Below are 27,764 nucleotides of genomic sequence, written 5' to 3'. Positions count from 1 at the left end.
AACCACTCCAATATCTTTGCCAAGAAAACTCCAAAAGGGGTCATGAAGAGTGAGATATGACTAAAAACCAACTCAACAACAATAGCAAGTATCATGGGCTGGTATGGTGTTAGGCTAGACTACAAAGCCTGGAAAGAGACAGTCCCTTTTCTCAAGAAGCTTACATTCTCTCAGGGGAGACAACATGCACTTAAATAAGTATGCAAAAAAATGCGCATAAGGCAATTAGGTTAACACTTGACTTGATCTTTGAAGGAGACTAGAGATTCACTGGAGCACAGTTAAGGAGGGAGTGCATTCGATGTATAAGGGTAATCTGTGTGTGCAGAGACATGGGTATAAAAAATGGAATATCTTTTGTAAAGAACATTAAGAATTCCAGTTTGACTGAGGTAAAGGGTCTAGGTAGGGACCAATTTGTAATTTAAATACCAGACAGGAGAGTTTATACCTTATCATGGAAATAATAAGGAGCCATTGGATTTTATTGAACTCTTCAGTGACAATAAAAGTAGAACAGTAAGCTTCCAAGGTAGGACACAGAGAGATTGTATAGGTATGCAAGTGGGATGAAATGTCTTAAATGGGCTTAAGTCCACATTAATTCTATTTTCTAATTTTGCCTCTCTTTACGTAGTAAATGTGGATATGTTATTTTACCTACCAGTACCAAATATTGTTCAAGAAAATAACTCTTCTTCTTATCTGAATCACTGCAGTGGCAGAATAAATAAAGGAACAGGTATGATCTCTGCAGAGACTTTTATGAGGCACAGTGGGAACACTTAATTGGCTAAGGTCCTGAACCTTGAGTTTCTTGGGTGTCAGCTGTTATATAAAGGTGGTATTTATTCCCTTGTGGACTGACCAAGAAAATTAGCACTTTTTTTTAAATTGACGTTTTGACTTATCTTCCCAGCGAGATAAGTTGTACTCAATGAAACCTAAGCTTGAAATGTATTAGAGTCATCTTTAGAGCCAATTATTAAAAAATAATCTATCACAAGTAAACAAGCAAAAGAAGGCCAACTGAGATTTTTTTCTAAATGAAAAAGAAACTATTGAGTCTAGATGATGTTATAATCCCATATGTTATATTATAGTGCTGATTCTTTCACATCCAGTGCAGAAAATGAGACAAACGCCTTCTTCCTTATCAAGCTGCCTCTTTGATTTCACAGGGTCAAATAGAAAAGTCTTCATATATGTGTAGCAAGATTTTGCAGAAATCCATATGGCATTAGTGAAGCCCACATGTTTAATAGTTGCTCCAGATGTCACTAAATATCTCTGTGTTTACCCATAACCCATGTGATTTGAGTTGTAAAATTCTTTATGCAAAATAGCTATAGAAATGACTCATTTGGGATGGATAATTTTCTGGACTTTGAAAAAGACTTTTGACCTGTCGCATCATACTCGGGCTTGGAAAAACAGCAGAACTACTGGGGTCAGGAGGACCTTCCTTTTTTGTTTTATTCCTAATGAAGATTTAGAGAAAAGGTATCTCTTTTATACTGGATGAATGCAAAACGGTGGTATGTCAGAGCCTAAGGATTTCCCTCTACCCACCAGTTACACTAACAAATGTCAACACAACAACAGAGGAACCTTAAACTTAATTTACAAATAAAAAATGCTATAACATCTGATTTAAAAAAAAATTTTTTTTCTTGAAAAATAGGAGGGGCATCTAGGTAGTTTAGTAGAGAGAACACTGGGCTTGGAATCAGTGAGACATCTTCGTGAGTTCAAATCTGGCCTCAGATACTTAGAAGTTGTGTGACCCTGGGCAAGACACTTAACCCTGTTTGTCTCAGTTTCCTCATCTGTAAAATATGCTGGAGAAGGAAATGGCAAGCCATTACAGTATCTTTTCCAAGAAAAAAGTCTCAAATGAGGTCATGAAGAGTCATACACTACTGAAAAATGACCAAACAACAACAAAATAACATCTGATTTTTAAAATCACTTTCTTGAAAAAAGTATACACAAATAATTCTAACCAGAGCATTGCTTAATTTCATTCAACTGAATCCTTTGATTATGTTGTTAGGTGCCATATTTGGAAGGGAAATGAAACTGAATAATGTTTATATATATTTAAATGAAGAAAGCACAGGCTGAAATGAGGAAGATTTAAGTGATGAGGCAGAATAAGGTGTGTGTCATGTAGAGCAATTACAGCCGAGATCTCTCAAGAGGCCAGAGTCAGGCAGAATGCTTTCAGCTGCCCAGTATGTAATGATATCTCAGTGTGACAGATGCTGAGCCATAGAATTGCACTAAGTTTAGATGACTGATTTTTTTTAAGCACAAGCTTTTTTTTTAAGGTTCCTTTACTTTTTTAGGGGGGAGGGAAGCAGCTGTGCTTTGCTTCTTTACTATATGTTTGTTACAAAGCTCTCTCTTTTCTAGCTGCAGTATTCAGGTTTCTTGTTCAATTGAAGCCATTATAAACTCCCTTTTTTGTGCTACATTTTACATTTCATTTTCTTTTTTGAATATGAAAAAAATAAAATCCTTGGCTCCTGTGAATTATGTTTCAGCCCCTCAATGACCCCTCTCTTTCAACTACAGTTGGTGTATATTCCCCATTACTTGCTTTTATAGAGCCAGGAGACTGTGATATTAATTTGTTTATGTCAAAGATTACAAAGATGATAAATCCATGCAGAGTTTTCAATGGTGTTAAAGTTTAAATGATAACCATTTCTTGAGTTTGGCATTGGAAAAGCGTGATGGAGGATGAGGAATGGTGGGATTATTTGCCATCTTTGTTGTTGCGGTTGAAGAGTTGGTAAATACCTTTTTAGGGGGCCAAGAGTATCCTGGAATGATATTGTCATTAAACATCATTATGCAATAGACATTAGTTCATTCATTGTTCTAATATTTTTGTGCGATGGTCTGAATATGGGTAGGTAGACTAGGAATATAGAAATTGGAGGCAAATTTGCTTTATTTTTCCCTTAAATACTATTGAGATAACACATATTACTGACTATTCCCATCATTGTGGGAAAAAGTTGCTTTACGTGGGATTCAAATGACATTTTTTTGATATTACAATATGCAAGACAAAAAAAGAAAGCAGTATTAGCCAACATGTTAGGAGAGTAGTCAAATTTTTACATGGGGGATATGTTTCAATAGCTCAATGGATCTGTGATCTCATGGATGTAGGTACAACTTCTTCCAGTGACACCATGCTACACCAGCCACACATACCCTCTCATCCTCTAAAACAGGTTTTCTTAACCTTTTTTGTATCGTGCACACCTTTGGCAGTCTGGTAAAGCGTATGAATACTAGAAAATATTTTTAGATGCATGAAATAAAGTAATAACTACAAAAGATATTGAAATACTGATTATGTGGACCCCAATTTAAGGTTCCTTGGCCTAAGATGGACCCCATGCTTTGCTAGAGATCGTTCACAAGGGGCTCCACCCAATGTGCTAGAGTCCTTCTAAATATTTTGATAATTCCTTAGTATTCAAGCATATGGACCGTCCATCTCTTACCCTTAGGAGAGTCATCTAAATTTATCTGTTGCACAAGTCTTTTATAACTATTTATTGCTTTCCCTAAAGCAGCTATTTCCAAACCTTTTTACACTCTTCTCAAGCCCCCATGATCTCAGTTCACCCAAGGAAGATGAGCTTACCTTTTATTTTATTGATTTTACTGATAATATTAAATCTACCTCACTTAAACCCCTTCAATTTCCCACCAGCCTGAAATCTCTCTTTTTTAATACCTATTCTTATTCTTTTCTCCTTCCCTCTTTACTCTGAGGAAAGAAGCCCTTCTCCTATCCAAAGGAAGCTAACATTTCTATCTAGGACTTTGATCTCTTTCCCTCCAGACTCGTCCATACAGGATTATTCTCATTCCTTGTCCTTATCCTTTCCTTTCGTACCTCCATGCATTTGTGCTTCCCATGACCCCAGTTGTTAAAAACCCCTCTCTCCCTTCAAGATTCAATCCAAGTGCCAACTTCTTTGAGTATTTCCTACCTGCAGATAGAGGTGATCTCCCCTACTTGAAATCTCTGATACCTCTCTCTTTGACACTTCCTATGTACTTACTTCATTCAAACTTTAGAATTATTCATTTATCTGTCTCCTATCCCTACTAGATTGTAAACCATAGGGTGCTGAAAGCATTGTGTCATTTCCATCTAAGGTACTAGTAGAGTGCCTTCTACAAAATAGAAACTTAATGTATCTTGGATTGAATTGTATTGTTTCTAATATTGTGCCTGCCAAATCTTTGATCTCCAGACCCATCCTTTCCAAAGCTCCAAATATCTTATGGAGAGCTCCACCTGCATATTCCACCAATAATTCAAAATCTACATGCTCAAATTGAAATTAATGTCTCTCAAAAGTTCCCTTCTTCTGATAGTCTATTAATGACAGCATTTGTCACATAAACTGCAGACCTCAGACATCTTTGACTCTCTCTCTACACTACTCACTCCCTACACCTAAATCATCACCTTGGTTTTTCAATTCTGTTTTCACTTATCATCCCTTCTTTTCCATTCCCAATGCCACTTTCCAAATTACCTTTCACACAGACTGTTGCAGTAGCCTCCTAACTGATCCCTCACCCCATCTTCTCTTCCATCTATCCTTACACACTTCTGCCAGATTAATTTTCTTCAATATCTCTGTGGTCTCCCAAACTAAGTGCACCTTCTTGAATCTGGAATTCCAGGCCCTCCATAATCTGGCTCCAATTTACCATTCTTGCTTTTATTTCACATAAATCCCTTTCGTGCCTCCTATGTTCCAGCCCAAATTGAACTACACACTACCCCCCAAACTCTTAATTCATGTTTATTGAATGTTTGTTGAATTGTATTAGCTGCACCACAGCAAGTCTGGCCCACACATTTCTGCCATTTTCATTATTAATATTTAATATAACCATTTATCATTTTGTATGTCTAACGTCTAGCTTATTTTCTAGCACAAAGTAAGCCCTAATTGAATTGAATCCTGCATCAGTCCAGGGCAGGATAACTGAAATGCTGATTTTTTTCACCTAAGGAGAGCTGTATCTCAGTCAAAGAAACTTATTTTCTTGATTAGTGCAGTTCCAAGTCTCTTCTAGTTTCTAGATTCTGCATTCTTTCCTAGTAAATCAACCACCTACAGAACAATCCTATTATACACCTGGGATATATTTCTAGTCATTTAAGGTCAAAGGGAATCCTTATGAGAATTATCATGCAGAAGAAATCTGCCCATCTAGAAATGTGGATATGACTTTGTTCTTCAGAAGTAAAATCTTGTTTAGCTGCTATTCTGTGAACTGGAAATTTGTTTTAACTAGCACTTAAACACATCCAAAGTGTGTTTTTAATCATCAGATAGCAATTATATTCATTGTTTTAGTTTCAGTGTATTTTCCTAGAATCTGATTCTTTAAACATCAGTAATCTGTGTGCATTGCAACCCTTAACTAGTATATTTTCAGTAATTAGACCATACCATTCTTCAAGTGTGCTTACTAGCAGAGAATTTACTGTCCTACTGTTCTGAAATGTTTCTAAGTAGTAGCATTTTTAGCTTTAATTTTTTCAGTTCTAAAGGATTTTTTTTCTTTTCTACCTCCCCACATAAAAGAGGGGGGAAAAAGAAATATAAAACCCTTGGGACATATAAGCATAGTCAAGGAAAACAAATTCCCACAAAAATGTCTGTCTCATCCTGTATATTTAGTCCATCACTGAGTCGTGAGGTAAGCAGCATTTTACATAATCAGTCTCCTAGAATCAGAGTTGATCCTCACATCAACCAGAGTTCTTAAGTCAATCAGAATTGTTTGTTTTTACAACACTGATATTATAGTGTAAGTTGTTCTCCTGGTTCTGCTCACTTAACTCTGTATCAATTCATACAACTCTTCCCAGGTCTCTCTGAAGCTATCTTTTGTGTATACATACATACATACATACATACATATATATATATACACACACACACACACACACACACACATATATATATATATACATATATTTATGAAACTCCTCAGTTTCCAATTCTTTGCTGCTACAAAAAAGGTCTAATGTATATTTTGTACAAAAAATTTTTTCTTGTATTTTTGCTCCTTTCCTCCTATGCTTCTACCATGCCAATGCTTTAGAGGGTTAGTTGCCCATTTCAAGTCTACACTATCTGTTGGCATTATTTTCATTTCTCTGCTATACACCTTTCTTTTCCACTTCAACTTTTCCTATAATTTCTCTACCTTTCAGTCTTAGCCTTCTTATAGTCTTTTTCCCCTCTAGTCTGGTTTTATGTATTTGCCTCTGTTTTCTTTTTTTTTTTTTACTTTCTACTTGTATACTCTCACCACTCCTGGCTGTTGTTTTTTCTCTAATATTTGCATAGGAGGATAATTTCTATAATTTAATCTCTTGATGTTTTTCACATTTTGCTTAGCCTCTCTACTGTCAGGTTTTTTTAAGTGTAACAGTACCAAATGGTATGATAGAATGTTATATTTTATGGCCTTTTGGGGTACCATTTCACTGTCATCATCACTTTCCTTGTCAGAACATTAGTAAGTAATAGCCTTACTTCATATGATAATGGTTTCGGTGTTAAACATAAAGTAAAGTAAACAGATATGCCTCTTACCCAAGAGGTACAATAAGTTGAAAGACCTGGATTCAAGTTTTGGCTTTATTACATGGTAGTTGGATGAGCTTAGATAAATAACTTAGACTCGCTGAACCTAAGTTTCATCTAAAAAATGTGCGTGATAACATTTGTATGGCCTACCTCACAGGATTGTTGTATAAAAAAGAACTGTGTAGAAGTTAAAGTATCATATAAATGACATCTAGTCTTACCCTAAAGGGTGCCATTATAGATAGTATATAAGACTTAAACATAACCATTGAACAAATACTTGTGTAAATTATTTACATCAGGTAAAACAAAAATTAAGTTCATTTTCTGGGGTGGTGAATTATGGGAGTTATATGAGTCAGATATTTACATGGGAGGGGCCATGAAAAGTTCCCATCTATTGTCATTTGAAAAAAATCATTCAAATTCTGCTTTCCCCTCCTTTCTCCCTCAAGGCAAAATTTCAGATATGCCCTCTTACCTTTAATTCATTGAAGACTAAAAGGATCCTCAGAAAATGAGGGAAGGGCTCTTTTCTTCCTTCCACTCAGAGTAATAATTAGAGTGGGATAGGCCAGCAGGCAGGGCTTCTTCCCATGTACTGACATGGGGGACAGGAAATCACTCCACCCTCCTTGCTGGCAATTTAGAAACCACTATTCTTGTGTCTCAAATTCCTCTACTACCCCATGTTCCCTCAGACATTAAAAGAGAAGGTAGTACTGAGAGAAAGGACAGGGGAATGGTACCAGGATGGGAAAAGTGTGGGAAAAGGCCACCTCCATTCTGATGTTACTCCGTTAACCCCTTCTCTTGTGTGGTTTGGGGAGGAAGATATTCCCAGGGAGTGAGAGAAGGCATGAATCATTGGGTCAGTGGTGGTAGAAGTGAGATGAGGGGAAAGAATTCAGATAGTCACTTCAAGGTCTTGAACACTAGTTTCTCTGGGGGAGTGAAGAGGCTTCTTTTTACAGTTGCTGCCAGTAGGCTAGGTCCACTGCCCATGCCTGGCCCATAGAGATTGGAATTCTTTGGGGAGCACTCACACATTCTGCCCAAGGAAGTGTGTCAAGTGGAGACTTCCAAAGAGGCAAAGCTGGGGAAGAGTGCTTTCTACAGATGCTTCTGTCTCCCATAGGAGATCGGAGTGGAGCTTTTCTTTGCCTCAGCATTTTATACTGCCAGGCTTCTCAGACTTCTCTGTGGATAGAACTCTGGTGTGGGGAAAATGAAGCTGAACATTAAAAGGCGAGCTTGGTGATAACTTTAGGAGATATTTGAGGGACCATAAACGTCTATTAAAGTTCCCAAATGAGAGAGCATTAAAGAGAACAAGGAAGACTGTGAGCCAGGTGCTGAACTCTTTAAAAAAGGAAAGAGACAGGAAGACCTGGTCTCACACCCCACCTTGGGCACTATAGCTGAGTGACCACAAACAAGTCACTTGATCACATTCAGCCCTAATTCCTCCTCTGTAAAATAGGGATGATAATACCTATACCATTTGCTAATACCAATAACACTTACCTTAAGTCTCATAAAGATCAGATGAGGTCATTGAGTAAAGCAGTGGTGTCAAACTCAAATAGAAATGGAACCCTTTAACCATGCATAGGGATCCCTGCCAGCTTCATAACAATTTAGAAAATCACACATTATAATTATCTATGTTCTATTGTGTTTTTATTTAGTTAACTATTTCCCAATTTTACTTTACACTTTTTTTTGGAGGGGGGAAGGCAGGGCATTGGGTTAAGTGACTTGCCCAAGGTCACACAGCTAGCAAGTGTGTCAGGTGTCTGAGGCTGGATTTGAACTCAGGTCCTCCTAATTCCAGGTCCAGTGTTCTACTCACTGCACCACCTAGCTGCCCCCTCCCAATTATATTTTAATCTGCTTCTGTCCCTACTCAGGAGTGTTGCAACCTATATATTTGATACCTCTGATGAAAAGCACTTTACAAACCATAAAGCTATAGAAATATCAAGTATTATATTATTGACTGTATGTGGTGATAATATAGATGGATTGAGTAAACCCCACTAAGGTTTAGATTAAAGACTGGATTTGTAATTTCATTGATATAGGCAACTTTAGGATGAGAAAACTCTACCAATACAAGTTAGTAACTTTCAGGCAATTTAGGAGTATCTTAGAAAGTGATATGGATATGTAAAATATTCATATATATTTATATACACATATGTGTGTGGGTGTATATGTATATATATATACATATATACACATATATATATACACATATATATATATACACATATATATTCAGATTAGTACATAATCATGTAGTACAAACTTTTAAAAAGCTCTCTGTTTTCTTAAGCATTACTACTTCGTCTGATTTTATACCCCCCCAGACTTCTTTAGCTGCCCAATTCTGACAACTATGAATTTCCTGGATTTCTTTGTTTACTTTTAACAAAAATATAAATATTTCAATTTAGTGATATGTTAAAAAATAAGAGGAAGCATGAATTAGTGGACAGGAAGATGGCGTACAATTTAGGGAGACCCAGGTTCAAGTCCTGACCCTGAAACACACACTGGCAGTGTGACCTGGAAAAAGTCACTGAACTTCTCAGTCCTACTTCCTTCCCACAAATCTCCAATACTATTAACTTCACAGTGGGTAGGCTAGAGGCAGATAGGTGGCGCAGTAGATAGAGCTCTGGACCTAGTAGGAAGACCTGAGTTCAAATATTGTCTCAGATATTTCTTAGCTCTGTGACCCTGGACAAGTCACTAAATCAGTCAATAAACATTTTTTAAATGCCTACTATGTGTCAGGTAGTATGCTAAGCAATATGAATATAAAGAAAGGCAAAAGATGGTCCCTGTTCTCAAGGAGCTCACAATCTAGTGAGGGAGACAACATGCAAATAACTATGTTCAAAAAAACCACATACAGAATAAATTGGAAATAATCAAGAGGGGAAAGGGACTGGAATTAAAGGTATCCAGAAAGCTTTGGGATCCTCATCTGTAAAATGAAGATAGTAGTAAAGCCTACCTCCCAGGGTTGTTGTGATTGTAAAAATTAGATGACATTTGTAAAGTGCTTTGCAAACCTATAAAACTGTATAAATGGTAGTTATCATTATTATTGTTAATCTGCATCAATAATGTGAGTTCTTCATCAGGAGCTTCTTACACCAATGAAAGCAAAGTTCTAATAAAAAAAGGCTTAAATAATAGAGGAGTAGAAAGATATACATACATACACACACATATATAAAATGTATATATATTATATACATATACATATATTTGGAAATGTAGTTGATACAAAAGTAAACAATATCACTTTTTAAAAATGGTAAGTAAACAAAAGAGTAAAGCAGAATTGTATATATGGTATTCTCAGGAAGTTACATCTGAAAATAAAAACACTAACAATTTCTCTCTTCTTATAGACTCTTACATGTCTTTTTTCTAGTTTTGTACTTTACAGAATTTCAGTGACTCGGTGCACACAGCACTTGTTATGGCAGTGCTTGGTAGGTCTTTGCTGCCATCTTATGTTTCGTTGTGTGATTGCTCTTACTCCTCTATTGATTATAAATCACTAACCTACAGTTACTGATAGCCCTTCATTCCTTTTTTAGTTGAAGCAAAGTGAAGCAAATGCAGACACCAAGGAAAAGCTCCCTTTGCGCCTGCGTATCTTCGAAAAATTTCCCAATCGACCACAAATGGTGAAAATCTCAAAGCTTCCTTCAGATTTTACAGTTCCTAAAATCAGGTACTTTCTTTATTTGTATTTCTTAGATTCATGGCCTGAAGTTCATTTCAGATCTGGTTTTAAGTTCTTTATCTCAAATTCAGGAATATATTTATATGTAAATATACAATTCTATACTACGTAATATAGTACAAAATTGTATATGTATATAAATGCATTTTAGTACATAATTGTATGTATACATATAAACATATTCCTGGATGTTTGAATTCCTAAATTTTCCTGTATTTTCACACACACACACACACACACACACACACACACACACACACACATATATATATGAAAAAGTACACATATATTCAAAATTAAAGGGAAAAGCATTTTTGAAACATATTAAGCATTTCTTCAAATTGCTTTTCCCCCTCAGAAAGGTAGTCTGGAGTAGTACACAGAGTGCTTGGCGTGGAGTCAAAAAGAAATCAATTCAAATCCTACCTTAAAGGCTTACTAATTATGTGAGCCTAACCTAACTTAACCTCTCAGCTTCATTTTTCTCACCTTTAAAATAAGATTAAATGAGATAATATGTGTAAATCAATTTTTAAACCACAAAGTTCAATAGAAGAATTAGCTATTGTTACTTATTTTTTGAAATGAAAATTTGCTATTGGTCTAGAAAGACCCTCATAAACAAAATTGGTACACAAAGTAGCTGATGGATTTCTATTCCTTGGGCCTGGATGAGGGTGCTCCTTGCTACACACCAGACAATAATTGGCTTTTCTCCTGAGACAGTCACTTGGTTTTTTGACTACCAAACTACTAAAAACTACTTTTGGTGTCAAAAAAAATGTGTATCAGACTTGTCACAACCACCGTCAACTCCTAATCATTGTTTAATCAAAGACCTCCTAACATCTGTGGCTGGGGGCGAAAAACAACTGTAAAGTGAAGTCACATATTTAAAAGAGAATCAAGATACAATCATTGGATATGGTACAGTGGAAAGAAGACTGGCTTTCCAGTCAGAGGACCTGGGTTCATATCTTGCCTCTGAGGCTTACCATCTATGTGACCTTGGTAAGCTATATAACCTTGCTTGGTCCTTTTCTCCTTATCTGCAAAATAATGGGGTTGAGTTAGATAGCTGCTTAGATTCCTTCTAGCTCTCATTCTGTGATCCTCTGAGTTAAAGAAGATGGGAGGGGGGTGATGATTTATTTTTAACTCCTCACTATATTTGACAAGTTTTGATTCCATGACATTTAAAATTCATATAAAAGTCTATTTATATTCATAATAAACATGCTACCCAAATGAAAATGTGAAGAATAAGATCATTATGATGAAAATAAATTAGATACTTTGGTGGCTATTTGTATAGATGAAGTTTGATACATACTTCTCTAAGTGGGAATTAATAAGTAAGGTGACTTTTCATTTTTCATGGATATCGTTTACCTATAATATATACATAAATTACACATCCTCACTGCTTATACTTTCTGTAATTTAAAGATGACAGTTTTTTCATGTTTCTGAGTAAAAAGTATCTTGAAGATATATTTAAATTCCCCTTAGTTACTAATTCACCCTTATAAATTCAAGTGTGGTGTGTTCTGCAAGGACTGCATCATTGTATTCTTTTAATGAGGCAACATCTATAAAAGGAATTCCTGTATCAGGTGGGAGGTTTGACAGATGACCCCAAGATCTCTCCTAACTCTCAGATTCTGCGAATCTGTAACTATTACCAGAACAGATTTTTTTTTTGAAATACCATCCACTGCAAATATTATTGCAAAAGAAAAAGAATGTCTGAGATATTTAAGATAACACTGGCCAAAGAGTAAGTCTTTCAGAATCTAGGCTTCTTCTTTCTTTGCAATCTATTTGGGTCCCCTTTTTTCTCCCCTGCTTTGTCTGAACATGTCTTTAACGGACATGTCAGTCCAGAAAATGGGCATTCATTCCTTCTTTTCATTAAGAGTTTGACATCTCTTTGGTTTGTTTACAAAGGGAAAGCTTTATGAAACAATTCATTGACCGTCAGCAACAAGACACAAGCTGCCTGTTACGAAGACTTCCTTCAGCTTCGTCTTCATCCTGTGATCATTCCAAGAGATCAGCGATAGAGGACAACAAATACATCGACCAAAAAGTAAGTAGCACTGTCTCAAATAACCAAATTTGTTTTTAAGTCCATTTGTTCTGCTTTAAGAAAATACATGCTGTAACACTTTTTGCCCCCAGGATCCAATTGCTCGGACTCATCAGGAACCATACGACATAGCAGGATAATTTAGGTGGTATAAAAAAAAAACACACCACAATTTGAGTTCAATATGTGCTTTTCTGTGCTTCTGTTTACGACTAGTGAGAGCAGATTAGAAGAATATCAGGGCCAGAGAATTACTTTTTAAATTTAAGGATATTCCCTTTGCTATACTCATTTCCTTACAATTGAAAACAGAATTTAAGAGTGTTCCTGGGAGGCAGAGGAAAGGAAAAATCAATCAAGGGCTACAGAGGTATAGAGCTTTTTTTTTTCAATTAACCAGCAGGCATTTGTTAAGCACTTATGATGTTCTAAGCCCTCTGCTAACCACTGGACAAAGGGGGAAAAAGGTAAAAATAACCTCTGTCCTCAAAGAGCTTACGTCGTAATAGGGGTTGAGAACATGTAAGTCTATATAAAATATGTACAGAATAGATGTAGTCATCTTAAAGGGGAATACACTAGCAACAGTGGCAGAGGCTTCTGAAGCCATTTCTTCTGAAGACATTTAAGCTGAATTTTAACTAAATCCAGGAATTCTAAGAGACTGAAATGAAGAGGGAGAGCATTCCAGACAGAAGACAGCCAGGATAAAGCCACAGAAAGGGAACAAGTAAGCCAGTAGGAATGGATCTTAGGGTTCATGGAACGCCGTAAAGTGTACTAAGGCTGGAAAGGTAGGAAGAGGCCAGGTTTTGAGGAGCTTTAAATGCCAAAAAAAGGGCTGTATCTTTGATCCTGAAGGCAATAGGGAACCACTGGAGTTTACTGACTGAAGGTGACATGGTCAGATCCATGGTTCAGGAAAATCACATTGACAGCTTTGTGGAGGGTGGATTTAAGTAGGGAAAGCCTAGAGACACAAAAGCCAATTGGAAGGTTATTGTAATAGTCCATGGGAAAGGATATCATGGCCAGAACTATGGTGGTGGGTAAGTGGAGAGAAGGGGAGGAATATAAGAAAAATGAAACAAGAAATATTTGTTATTTGTTGCTTGGTCATTTTTTAGTCTGACTCTTTGTGACCCCATTTGGGGTTTTCTTGGCAAAGATACTGGAGTGGCTTGCAATTCCTTCTGCAGCTCATTTTCCAGACGAAGAAACTAAGGCAAACAGAGTTAAGTGACTTGCCCAAGATACTGAAGTGGTTTGCCATTTCTTTCTCCAGTTCATTTTACAGATGAGGAAACTGAGGCAAGCAGGATTAAATGACTTGCCCAGGGGCATACAGCTAATAAGTGTCTGAGGCCACATTTGAACTCAGGAAGATGAGTCTCCCTGACTCCAGACCCAGTATTCTATCCACTGAGCCGCATAGCATCGCCAGAAGTTAATGCAATCTTGGGCTGCGTTTAGAGAGGCCATGTCTTCCAAGTATAAAGAGGGGATAGTTTCTCTGTACTTTACCATGATCAGACTACAATTGGCCATTTTGTTTCATTCTGGGCGCCGCATTTCAGGGAGGACATTGATTATTAGGGGCAGCAAAGTGTCCCAGTGGATACAGTACTGATCCTGGAGTCAGGAAGACCTGAGTTCAAGTCCAGCCTCAGACATTATCATCAAAGGTACTTGATAACTTAGCATTCCAAAAGAGAAGAACAGCAAAAAAAGTCCCACCCTAATTAACATTACAGGATCCAATGACATGATGATTATAAAGTGCTTAGCACTGTATCAGGCACACATTTAAGTGCTATATATGTGTTAGTTATTGTTATTATTATCCAGAAAGTATCCAGATGAGAGCAACCAGAAAGAGAAAAAGGCTTTAAGGTTTAGGTTGTGTAAAGGTCAATTGAAGGAATAGGGAATGTTTTGTCTGGGAGGAAAAGACTCAGGAAGGACATGAAAGCTGTCTTCAAATATTCGAAAGCCTGTCATGTGGAAGACAAATTCAATTTGGTTCTGTTTGGCCACAGATAAGAGATCTAGGAATAAGGGAAGAACTTAAAATGAGGCAAATTTAGACATAATATAAGGAAAACTTTCCCACCAATTAGAACTCATTTAAAGTGGAATGTGCTGGTTCATTAGTTACTGAATTTCCCATCATTAGAGGTCTTCAAGCAAAAGGCTAGATGATAACTCATCAAGCATGATGTAGAGGAAATTCTTTTTCAAATATGGGTTGGACTAAATGACTGCCAGGGTTCCTTCCAAATCTGAATTTCTTTGTTACTGTGTTTCAATTCATCTACTTTTTATATTGAGAAAAGTATTCATAAAACCTATTCATTAAATATAGCTAATAATGAAAATGCACTTTTATTCTATTCTAACATTGAGGAATATTACTTCTGTACCCACAGGAATGGCTAGGGTACTATGCCCACTCCCTATTGTTTGCCCAGGCATGAGGATGGGACCAATTTCAGTTCAAGGAACTTTCTTCTAATGAGAAAGGAACTAGGATCCCTGTCTTCAAACCTTTTAACTTGTTAAATCTCTAGCCCAGTGTCCAGCAATTTTACTTGCTTTTTTTTTACTCTACAATTTTTTATACTTTACAATTTTACTTATATCCTTGAATATGACTCACATATAGGAATCCCCTTTCCCTCCCCGCCAAAAAATGGGAGTAAGAGATATCCAGTGTACAAAATGAATCAGTTACAAGGTAGGTAATTTATTCCTACGCATAAAAGAAATGCTAAGCATTAAAGAGTCACAAATACAATATTGACTCCCCCATCCTGCCCCCCCCAAAAAACCTTAAAAGAGAAAAAAAGAAAATTCAATAACTTAAAACTACTTACAGTCTTCTGTGAGACTGATAATTTAAACCTTCTCAGAACATAAAACAAGCTGCTAATGAGCCATGTTATATTCTATTTTACTTTGACTCTTCACTAGCTCAAAATTGTCTTCTGGTAAAACAGCTAGACTTGTAGCATATCACTTGATGGTAGACTTCCTCTTCGGTGGCAGTATTTTCTCCTCTTGTCAGCTGGCTCCACTTCTCAGACCCAGGTCGTCCTGTTCAGATCACTCAAAGTCACTTCCATGCCTAGACACAAGCCCCTTGAGACTGATGTTCAGTCATAATGTGGAAAAGGTGATGTGGTGATGTTCTTCTCCCAGGGGTTTACCATATTGGTGCCAGGCTTAGTGCTCATAGCCATTTAGTTATAGCCTTGCTGTAGCTCCAAATTCCTGATTCGGAAGATCTACTGAGTCGCCACATGGCCAGAAGCAGTCCCCAAAGATTCTGTGTTGTTGGACAGAACTAGGAAGAGCAGCTCTGTGCTATGCTTTGTAAATAGCCCAGTAGGCCAATTCATCCTTATTATCCTACCTATCCATGGTATATTAAGAGTTTAAAAATTAGAGAAAATAAGAGGTAGAACACAACTTGATCAAAGCCTTAGAAATCAAATTACTACTACTACTAGAAATCTTTTAGGTAAGTCTTTAGCACTAAACTGAGACAAAATTTGTTGTAAAAATACTATCAAATTTATACTTTCAAACATGATAGAAATCGTCCCCCCATTTTCAAGGTAAGCAATTCATGAGACATCGTGACATAGAGGATACGTTGACGAATTTATACTTCATAAGACTTGAAAGTTAATTCTGTGATACTTATTAGCTCCACATGTAAGTCTTTGAGCCTCACTTTTCTGATCAGTAAAAAGAATGATCATTCACAGGGTCTTTTTAAGGCCCAGGGGAGATATGTATGCGTGTGTGTGTGTGTATATATATATATATATATATATATATATATATATATATATATATACATACACATATATATGTGTATATATATATATGTTGATATATACATATATGCACATATATATATATATAAAATTGTGCGAACTTCCAAAAATTCTACATTGTCTTTATTACTTCTGCACTTGAAAGTTAGAAAGATTAAATATGATTTCATAAAGAATAGACATCAACTTTCAAGTAGTAGCTCTGAGATCTTATTGCTTTTTAGGATTTTAGTACTAAAGACTTTTAAATCCACATTGGGTTTTGACCACAAGAAACATAAATGTAGTCATTTCTTTATCTCTTGTTACTTGCCCTATGGACTAAGAAGAAGTTAAGACTAAGGGATGAGTTTTCCTTATAGACTAAAGATTCCCTACCTCTGGTTTAAATGTACTTTTTAAATAAAAATATAAACTTTCTTCTTCATAGACATAAAACTTTATTTTAACGATCATATTTTTACATTCTAGTTTTATCTCCTTAGAAATAATAAAGACTAGCCAGCTAAAATAATTATTATTACTAAAATATAGGGAGATAGACCAAGTATATTCCTTGCAGGTCCCAGAAATGTTGTTCCATTTTATTTAGATAAAGGACCAGTATATGTTAGACAGCTAAGTGTCTGAAAGATCCAGAAATTTTTAAGAACATGGGTTCTTACAAAATGTTTTTTGGAAGCTTATTTGCAAGTTATATAAGTTGTGTAATATGTTTTCCTAAATGTAAAATTCCTAAAGGAATAGTGTTATCATCCTTCTCAAGACAGCCCACAAAGGCCTAGCCATGATGTAAATGAACTAGGGTATTATGACTAATTATAACATTGTTTCTATCAGAAATGAGTATGCCAGAAACTCAAGCTCCTTCTTCCTATAGCCTTAAGAGGAAGGGACTGTCACCTCTGCCTCAGCAACTGTGAAAATGAAAACCTTGAGATATGAATGGAAACGTTGAGATGTGCTGATCCCAAGAAGAGAATTCCAAAGTAAAATTTAAAGGATATTCCTTCCATCCTTTAAAGCTTAAAGCATTATTTAGAATCTGGTGGAAATAGATAAACTCGGTTTACCTCTCAGTCTCCACTTCTCTGCTTTATCACGAGTTTTCTTATGTCCCAAATCTGAGATGATGGAGGCTTTTCCTTGTACTCTGCAGTATAGCTAGGAATATCTGTAACAAATAATATCAGTGAAATTAAATGCATTGGTGCTGGATAAAAACCAGGATCATAAGATGATAGATTTAAAGCTGGAAGGGACCTTAGGAAAAATAAGTTGGATACAGGTTTAATTAAGCTTTCTAGAATTCATGTATTGCGTATGTGGAAATCCTTTGAAGGGGTTAAAAAATCAAAATTATATTCAATTTTAACTCAGTTGGAGCTACTACTCAGACCCCGAATGAAATTAATTTGCCCTGAGAGGCTGACATTTCTACCGGCATGCCAAATTACAGTGGCCTCAGGAAGTGCCAGTCTGTACATTTCAGGTGAAGGATTCTTCACTTTATTAAAATCCCCCAGCAGCAGTTTTTAGGACAAAATAAGCTTTTTCCCTCAATGCTTAGGGAGAAGTGAAAAGAGAACTCTTTGGCCAGTTCATCCATGACACAGCAACAACAAAATAGATTTCTTCCCTTGTTCATTACCCTTAGGTTAGAAAAACCTATCCACCTCTGTATGGAAGCAAATCACTTTTTCTCTTGATGGAGAAACCTCAAGCCCTCAAAAACCTGAAGGAAATCAGTGGAAAAAAAAACAAAACAAAGTGTTGGTCAAAAATGGCAGAAAATGGAAGGAGGAAGCGTATGTTAGGGAAGATTTTGTCAGAGTAATTACTCTGGCTTTTAGCAGTAACAAGTGGTTGTCATGGCAACTCCACATCCCTGGCAAGCTCTTATAAAGGAAAAAATCCTATCTTGATTACCTTGATCCCACTTTTTTAAACACCTGTCTCTCTCCCTGGAAACAAAAGATTTACCAGTTTCTAACATTCCAGCACCAAAAGGAAGACGAAGTTAGGGTTTATGAGTTGGAGTGGGGAAGGAAAGTGGGCAGGTAGGGAGAAAATCCTGCCTTGCTTTATTTACTTATCACACATCCTTGACCTTCTAGACATGAAATGCTCTCAAATAGCAATTTCCACAGTGATTAGGGTTTACCAACTCAAGACAGAGACGTGGGTGGATAAAGCAGGAGTTCACTCTTTTTTATGACTGACATAAGTCAAGTATGTCTTGAGAGGAATTTTTCTTTCATGTAGTGGAAGACAGCTATACAGTATTTCTTCTAAGATAGAGACCCTTTCTGATCCTTCCCCATATTTTCAAGTTTAACCCTAGATTCTTTTATGTTGAGGCCCAATACAACTTAGCCCCTTGTTCTGCCCTTATCAGCCTAAACATGAAAGCCGGTTGAGCTTTCCCATAACCTTTCCAAGCAAATTGGATGTGGCCAGTTGCAAATCTAGACATTATTTTCAAGGGAAAACCCACTGTGCTTCCAAATGTGGAGTTTAGAAATGTGGGCACCCTTAACCACACATTAGCTTGTATCATTCTTTTATCTCTCTTAATAGATGTCCAACTTCTGCAGTCACTTCTTTCCATATTGTTGTCCTCATCTCACTTTCCCATCTAACTTTTTTTCCCTGTCAACTTCCCTCAGCTGAGTTACTGAGAATGTTGCTGCTATGATAGTCTGCGCATCCTGGCTAGGAAATCTTCAAATGAATATCTAGGAAACAAATGAACCCCCAAAGAACAGTATCAGCTTAAGACTGAATGAGAGTTGTAAGCTGCTTCTGTCAGCCCACCCTGTCAGAAAAAATCCTGTTTTTCTTTTTTGTCCAAGGACATTGCAGCTTGATTTAGACCCTGTAGATATTTCTGCTTCATTAATAAAATGACAGGATGTATGGAATCATAAACTTTGTCAAAATCCACATAAGTAGTTTATGTTACTGTTAAGGACTGATCCTGGGCTGAAGTGAAGAGGCAAGAATATAGCAGATTCATTATCTTGCTTTTGTTTGCTATTCATATTTCCATAAGTGTTACATTCTATATAGACCCAAAACTTGGGCAGTTTGAGTTCTAATCAAAGAAAAAGTCCTTTCCTTGAGTGAATGAGCCTTGGGAAAGGCTAAATAAAATTATAATGCATGAATTACCGATTGTTTTTTTTTCCTCTCATTGCAGAGAAGAATTGAATCTCTCCCCATGACATTTCTATTGCTTCCCTCTTTCTCTGTGCAGCTTCTCAGTCTATCATAGAAGAAAATTAAGTTGTTCAGGAACGATTTGCTCTCAACAAAGCCCTGGTGATTGCTGTCCAGCACGTTGTGCTCTCCTTGGTGATTGCATCTTGTTTGATTGGTTCTAGTCACTTCCTAGGTATCATTTGGTAACCTACTTTGTAATTTTCAGGGCTAGCCTTTTTTCCACTCTAAAAATTAGCCTGTTACCATTTTTCTGGGATTATGTATCCTCTAATAACCTACCAAAATAAGTTAGGACTTTTGTAATAACATGCACGATGAATTTTTGGAGAAAAGTGGAATAATCCCATCACTCACTATGATATGACATCTCAGGAAGTAGAAGAAATTACTATGGCAAGGGGATAGGGAAGTGGTATAGATAATATAAAACAATGGATCATCAGAAAATCTTTTCTTTTTAGCTTGAAAATACATTACTGTCTGCCTATGTTTAGTTATATTAATATGGGAGAGCAAATTTGGGGAGGGGTTTGTTTTTTACTGGAGCTGTTATTTCATTGATATAAGGACCTTCTGACAATACACTCCCTCTACCGATAGTTCAGTTCAGTACCTATTTTGCAAATAATGATGTTAGAGTTCCATGGGGCACTCAGGTAAATGACATACCCACAATCATACAACCAATATACGGCAGGGGAAATATTTGAACTCAGGTCTTCCTGACTCTAAGCCCAACACTCTATCTACTATTCCATGCTTTCAGATAAATATAGACAATTTGATTGGCAACAAATCAAAGAATCCATATTTGGCTTTTATTGTATTTTTGTATTTACGTGAACATGTGGGTGTGTTTCATCTATAAATCAAGTTGAACAAAATTATGGAAGCCTATTTTGAAGACCTGACTCAAAAGTATCTATAGACCTTTATTTAGGGTGGGGCAACAAGACCTTTGCCACAAGGTTTTGAAATTTAGCATGTATACTCCTTGGGCATCAGAAAACTGATAGTAGCATTAAAATATGAAATTATCAAATGGCTTATGCCCCACTCCACTAGGACACCCCAGATGATTTTCTCTCTAGAGGCAAGTATCCCAAGGTCTCTCCTTAAAAAAGGGCTTTGTGCAATAAAAAGCTGTTATAATGGAAGGGAAGAGGGGGTCGGTGAAAGGGAATGAGTGAACCTTGCTCTCATCGAATTTGGTTTAAGGAGGGAATAAAATATACATTCAATTAAGTATCTTACCCTACAGGAAAGTAGGGGGAAGGGGATAAGAGGGCAGATGATAGAAGGGAGGGCAGACTGGGGGAGGAGGTAGTCAAAAGCAAACATTTTGAAAAGGGGCAGGGTCAAAGGAGAAAATTGAATAAAAGGGGACAGGGTAGGATGGAGGGAAATATAGTTAGTCTTTCACAACATGACTATTATGGAAGTGTTTTGCATAATGATACATGTGTAACCTATATTGAATTGCTTGCCTTATCAAGGAGGGTGGGTGGGGAGGGGAGAAGGGAGAGAATTTGGAACTAAATGTTCTAAAAACAAATGTTAAAAAGTTGTTTTTACATGCAACTGGGAAATAAGATATACAGGCAATGGGGTATATCTTGCCTATCCTGCCCTACAAGAAAGTAAGGGGAAAAGGGATGGGGGTGGTGATAGAAGGGAGGGCAGACTGGGGAAAAGGGCAATCAGAATACATGCCATCTTGGGGTGGGGTGGGTAGAGATGGGGAGAAAATTTGTAATTCAAAATCTTGTGGAAAATAAAAGGTGGGGGGGTTGGCTTGTGTCCGAAGTTCTCTTTCCAACTACAAGCAAATTTGGCTTACGGAGCGACCCAAAGTCTACTTCGTGAAGCTTGTCCTAGGCACCAAGATTGGTAGTTATAACTGAATATTCGAGAAGTTATTTAGTTCCTTCTATATATGTAACCATTTTTTATAACTCAGTTCATTCTGGGCATATACAAATGTACTCTTTAAGACTGCTGTATGATTTGCCTGATATTGAATATTATATAGATTTAGTAGAAGTATCTGAGCCTTCAGATTTTAAAAGTTTTCCCTTAATGCAAAATAAATACAGTTGACATAAGTTAAGCAAGTACTTGGTAGGTTCCAATTTATCGGTAATTAAGCCTCAAGGTAAGATTTTACTTTAAATGACTTCTGTCATAGGTTTAGCTTCCTTAATTAGGTTTCATTCAAAATAATATTATTCATTTTCTATGATAAAATAACCATTAGAAAATTGAATTCTCAATTTCAAAGGCAAGCCAGTCCAGGATTATTTTTTGGTCTTTAATTGAGATCTGATTGTATTGCCATGTTAACAGTTCTGAGGGAACCTGGTTTACATAAAATAATTTAGTGATAGTCCTTTACTTTATTTTTTTGTTCCTTGAGCATAATATTCTATCCCCTGACTCCATAAGTTTTTACTGGCTGTCTCCCATTCCCAATATTTTCTCTATCTTTATTTCATCTTAATAGTTTCCCTGGCTTCCCTCAAATCTTAATTAAAATCCTACTTTCTACAAGAAGCCACTTTGTATTGCCTTTAGTGCTAGTGGCTTTATTCAGTTGATTCTTTCCAATGTATTGATGTATGGATGTATGGATGGATAGATTATAGATATAGATATAGATATAGATATAGATATAGATATAGATATACACATATGTGTGTATATGATACATTGAAAAGAATCAACTGAGTGAATGTGTGTGTGTATGTGCATTACTTGTACATAGCTGTTTGCATGTTGTCCCCTCCATTAAATTGTGGAGAGCTTCTCAAGGGAAAGGATTGTTTTTGACTTTTTACCCCAGGTGCTTAGCCCAGTGTCATACACATAGTAGGTGCCTAATAAAGGCACATTAACTTGACTTACAGCTTTTCTTCTTAAAATGTCCCTCCTGATTCTGCCTCAAATAACACTGTAACCATTTAACTTTGGTTTACTTCATAATTTGATTTTTCCATTAAAATTCATACCAATTCTTCTGTTGTTTAATCCTGAAGACAGTGCATTTGACATACTCTATTAAGACCTTTTTTGGCACAGTAATACCAGAAATAATGGCCTGTATCTCTATAATATCAAGGTGGTAGATAGCCTGGGTATTTCAATATTAAACCTGCATATTAAATTCTATAATCCTCAGATTACTTTTAAAAAAGAACCTTATTATTTCCAATTGACATTTTCTCCCAAGTCCTGAACTTTTTTCACTTATATCAGTTAATGATCTCACTGAAAGTTCTAGTGGAGGGGGAGAGGCTGAACCAAGATGGTAGAATAAAAACAGGGTCTTACCTGATCTCTCCCTGATTCCCCTCAAAAACAACTTTAAAATCACACTCAAAAGAAATTTTGGAGCAGTAGAACCAACAAAAGGGTGGGATGAAACAATTTTCAAGTTCAAGAAAACTTAGAAGGGCAACAGGAAAGATCTGACTCACTGGGGTGAGAGAAAAGTGCAATCCAGCACAAGCCACCACAGCAAGCTAGAAGTTAGCCTTGGGAGTGATTGAATTGGCAGCTTCTGGAGATGTCAGCCAGTGATGGTAAGGGGGTCAGGCAACTGGTCAGAAAGATTACAGAGGACTCTTTGATGGCATTGGGTACAGGAGTCTGTTGTATTGCAGGTTTCTGTTCTATGTTGTAAGTCTCATTCCCAGAGTGAGGAGGAGCACAACACAGTAGAGCATAGGGCCACAGGGGAACTGAGACACTGGTCATAGTTCCAGGGTGGAAAAGGGTGCTTGTGGTAGCTCACAGACCAGAGCATAGCCCAGGAGAGCAGTGACAACACTTCTCCTTAGATCATATTACCTTGGAAGAACTGAAAACTTACAGACCCCCAGAGCTAGATTTAAAAATAACAGCACAAAAACTCTAAGACTTGAAACAGTTTTCACACTGCCCTGGGAGCAGTGCCCAACTTTGACATAAAATTAAAAGTTAAAAATAGACTAGAAAAATAAGCAAGCAGCAACAAAAAGAACATGATCATAGAAACTACTATGGGAACAGGGAAGATTAAAACAAAAACTCAGAAGACAACAGAGTCAAAATCTAAAGCCTCAAAGAAAAATGTGAATTGTTCTCAGGCCCAAAAAGAATTCCTGGAAGATCTCAAAAAAGATGTTAAAAATCAAATAAAGAGGCAGAGAAAAAAAGTGGGAAAAGAAATGAGAGTGATGCCAGAAAATCATGAAAAAAGAGTCAACAAGCTTGGTAAAGGAGGTACAAAATTATTGAAGAAAATAACACCTTAAAGAAACAGAATAGGCCCAATGGTAAAAGATGTACAAAAATTCACTGAAGAGAAGAACTCCTTGAAAAGCAGAATTGGTCAAATGGAAAAAGAGGTACAAAAACTCACTGAAGAAAAGAACTCCTTAAAAAAGTAGAATTGGGCAAATGGAATAAGAGATACAAAAGCTCTTAAAGAAAATCATTCCTTAAAAATTAGACTTGGGCAAGTGGAAACTAATGACTCCATGAGACAACAAGAAACAATAAAACAAAATCAAAAGAAGAAAATGTGAACTATCTCATTGGAAAAACAACTGACCTGGAAAATAGATTGAGGAGAGATCATTTAGGAATTATTGGGTTACCCTGAAATCCAAGGTCAAAATAAAAAGATCCTGGAAATCATCTTTCAAGAAATTATCAAGGAAAATGGCCCTGATATTCTAAAATCATGCAGTAAAATACAAAGTGAAAGAATTCAGCAATCATCTACCAAAAAAGTTCCCATAACGAAAGCTCCCAGGAGTATTATAGCCAAATCCCCAGATCAACAAAAAAAAAATATTGCAAGCAGCCAGAAAGAAATAACACAACACAAGATTTAGAAGCTTCTACATTAAAGAATTAAAAGCTTTGTAATATGATATTCAAGGGGGCAAAGTAGCTAGGGTTACAACCAAGAATTACTTACCCAGCAAAACTGAATATAATCCTTCAGAGGAAAAATAATGAATATTTAATCAAATAGTGGACTTTCAAACATTCATGATGAAAAGACCAGAGATGAATAGAAAATTTGATTTTCACATGCAAGACCCATGAGAAACATGAAAAGGAAATAGGAAACAGAAAAAAGAAATAAAGGATCCAATAAGGTTAAACTTTTTACAGTCCTACCTGGGATTATAATACTTGTAACTCCTAAGAACTTTATCATTATTAGAGCAGGTAGAAGGAATTGTGTGGCTGTGTGGTTTGTCCTTCTTTCTCAAAAAGGGCCATGACAACAGGGAGATGATGATATGACTTACAATTGACTTTGATTTGAGTGAGGGAGGGCTGTGCAAAGTCACCAGCCTCACTTTCTCCTCCAGAGCCATCTGGGTCCAGTGGCCAGATATTAATCAGAAGGACTGGAGATGGCCCAGGATGTAGTGGGAGACTTTGGCCCTTTTAAGTAACAGAAGGCACAGGTGTGAGTTGACTTTAATGCGATGATATCTAAAAAAATAAAATAAAATTAAGGGGTAAGAAAAAGGGATGACTATTATGGAATGAGATCTAAAAAAATAAAATTAAAGAGTGAGAAAAAGGCATGCACTGGGATAAGGGGGAATGGAGAGGGATAATGAGGTCAATTAACTCACATAAAAGAGTCACAAAAGAGCTTTTATAGTGGAGAGGAAAATAGGGGGTGGTAGATAATGCTTGAACCTTACTTTCATCAATATTGGATCAAAGAGGGGGCATAGAAGTCTGTATTACCATACAAGGAATAGGAAGAGAAAGGGATAAGAGAAGAATGTGGCTGATAAAAGGGTAAAACTGGGGGAGGTGTAGTTAAGAAGCAAAACACTTTCAAGGAGGGACAGGATGAAAGGAGAGAAGGACAGAAGGATAAACAGGGGAAAATATGATGGAGTGAAATACATAGTGAAACTGTGAAAAACTGCAAAAAATTTACATCAGCTTTCTCTGATAAAGGCCTAATTTCTCAAATATATAGAGAACCGAGTCAAATTTATAAGAATACAAATCATTTCCCAGTTGATAAATGGTCAAAGGAAATGAACAGGCAGTTTTCAGAAGAAATCAAAGCTATTCATAGTCATATTAAAAATGTTCTAAATCACTGTTTATTAGAGAAGTGCAAATTAAAACAACTCTGAAGTATCACCTCAGACCTATCAGATTGGCCAATAGGACAGAAAAGGAAAAAGACAAATGTTGGTGGGGATATGGAAAAATTAGGACAGTAATGCACTGTTTGTGGAGTTGTGGACTGATTCAACCATTCTGGAAAACAATTTGGACCTATACGCAAAGGACAATAAAAGCAGGTATACCCTTTGATCCAGCAATACCACTATTAGGTCTCTATCCCAAAGAGGATCAAAAAGAAAAAAAGGAAAATGCCATATATGTACAAAAATATTTACAGCAGCTCTTTTTGTGATGGTAAAGAATTGGAAACTGAGTGGATGCTCATCAATTAGGGAATGGCTAAATAATTTGGTGGTGTACGATTGTGATGAAATGCTATTGTGCTATAAGAAATGATGGTTTCAGAAAAACCTGGGTAGACTCATATGAACTGATGCAAAATGCAGTAAGCAAAACCAGGATAACAGGGTACATAGTAAAAACACTATTGTAACAGTAGTGATGATCAACAATGAATGACTTAGTTGTTCTTAGTAATAAAGATATAAGATATCTTATGTAAGATATGACATCCAAAGGATTTATGATGGAAAATAAGAACTGATAGGAGTCTGAATGCAGATTGAAGCGTACTTCTTTTTTTACTCTACTTTTCATGGTTTTTTTGTCAGTGTTATCTTTCATAACATGACTAATATGGAAATGTTTTTCATGACTGCACATGTATAACCCATATCAAATTGCTTGCCTTCTCAATGTGGGGGGGTGAGGGAAGCGGAGGGAGGGAGAGAATTTGGAACTCAATTTTTTATAAAACAAATGTTAAAAATTGTTTCTATATATAATTGGAAAATATATATTTTTAAAATTTCTGTGTGTGTCTGTGTATGTTTGTGTGTTAGTAAAGAAAAGCACTGATTCATCAGTATACTGAGGGAAAAGAATATTGGAGTTAATTTAGTTTTCCATTTAATTGAGAATTTTCCATAAATGTTGTTTGTTTTAATTTTATTCTTAAATCTGATAAAAAGCCTTACTAGTCCACCTTCCTGCCTTAGTAAGCATTCTATATTTTATTATGGGTAAACATAATAAAATATTGTCAGTAGGCTTTTGATGCTCTTTTGCCATACTGTAGCACATTGCTTCTTAAACTGTGGGTCGAAACCTGACAGTTGAAGAGGTGCTAAAATGGTCTCTAATGGAAAAGTTTAAGAAGCTCTGCTCCCGCATCATTTTCACTGTGCTATATTGGTGCTGTCTATCAGGCTAAAGTGTTAGATAATTCCAGAATAAATCATAGGGTTTGATTTAGTGAATTAGTGCCAATTCTTAAAGATTAAAGTTGAGCCCCGCCGCCAAATGAGTTTAATTGAGAGTTTAAGTTAATAACAATTTTATTACACACTCAATGAGTTGATGCCTTTTACAAAACTGCTGAGCTCCCTCCCAGGTTTCAACTGATTCACCTCCATTGGTACATACATTGATCTCACAAGAAGATGGGAAGAAGTAAGAGATGTTATCATGGATCGTTGGTGTGCAGTACATGCCTAAAGGAACATAATTATGGACAAGATACATAAATATAAAGAGCTTCTATGATTTCATCAGTGTAAGGAATTCTGATGTGGAAATTTTATTCACCAATGCAGACTTGCAATCATATTTGACTTAATAGATAAGTCTGGGATGATTTTTTATGGAGAACTCACACAGGGCAAGTATACACATGGTGGTCAGAAGAAGCGATACAAGGACACTCTCAAGGTCTCTCTCAAAAACTTTGGAAATGATTGTGTGACGTGAGAGACACTGGTACAGGACTGCTCAGCATGGCATACCTTCATCGGAGCAGAATTGAAACAGCTCAAAGGAAATGCAGAATGTGCAAATTTGGAGAATCCACCCCAAATGTTCATATGGACTATTTATGCCCAGCCTGTGGTAGCGCATTCTGAGCTCTTATTGGTCTGATCAGCCACAGTCGGCCACATTGAAACTTGACTCTCTAG

At 36.5% G+C, this 27,764-nt stretch overlaps 1 protein-coding gene across 2 annotated transcripts in view; it reads left to right on the top strand.

Moving 5' to 3' along the window:
• The window catches only part of NALCN (sodium leak channel, non-selective), a 502,757-nt gene that overhangs the window by 367,888 nt on the left and 107,105 nt on the right, over nt 1-27,764 (top strand). For both annotated transcript variants that reach the window (XM_036757854.1, XM_036757853.1), the window contains 2 exons: nt 10,280-10,416; nt 12,379-12,520. In XM_036757854.1, coding sequence (XP_036613749.1) covers nt 10,280-10,416; nt 12,379-12,520 — 279 coding nt within the window. The remainder of the gene's footprint in view (nt 1-10,279; nt 10,417-12,378; nt 12,521-27,764) is intronic.

This window comes from Trichosurus vulpecula, chromosome 4 (assembly GCF_011100635.1).
Source record: "Trichosurus vulpecula isolate mTriVul1 chromosome 4, mTriVul1.pri, whole genome shotgun sequence".
Classification (NCBI taxonomy): Eukaryota; Metazoa; Chordata; class Mammalia; order Diprotodontia; family Phalangeridae; genus Trichosurus; species Trichosurus vulpecula.
This window is presented reverse-complemented; position numbering and strand designations above follow the sequence as displayed.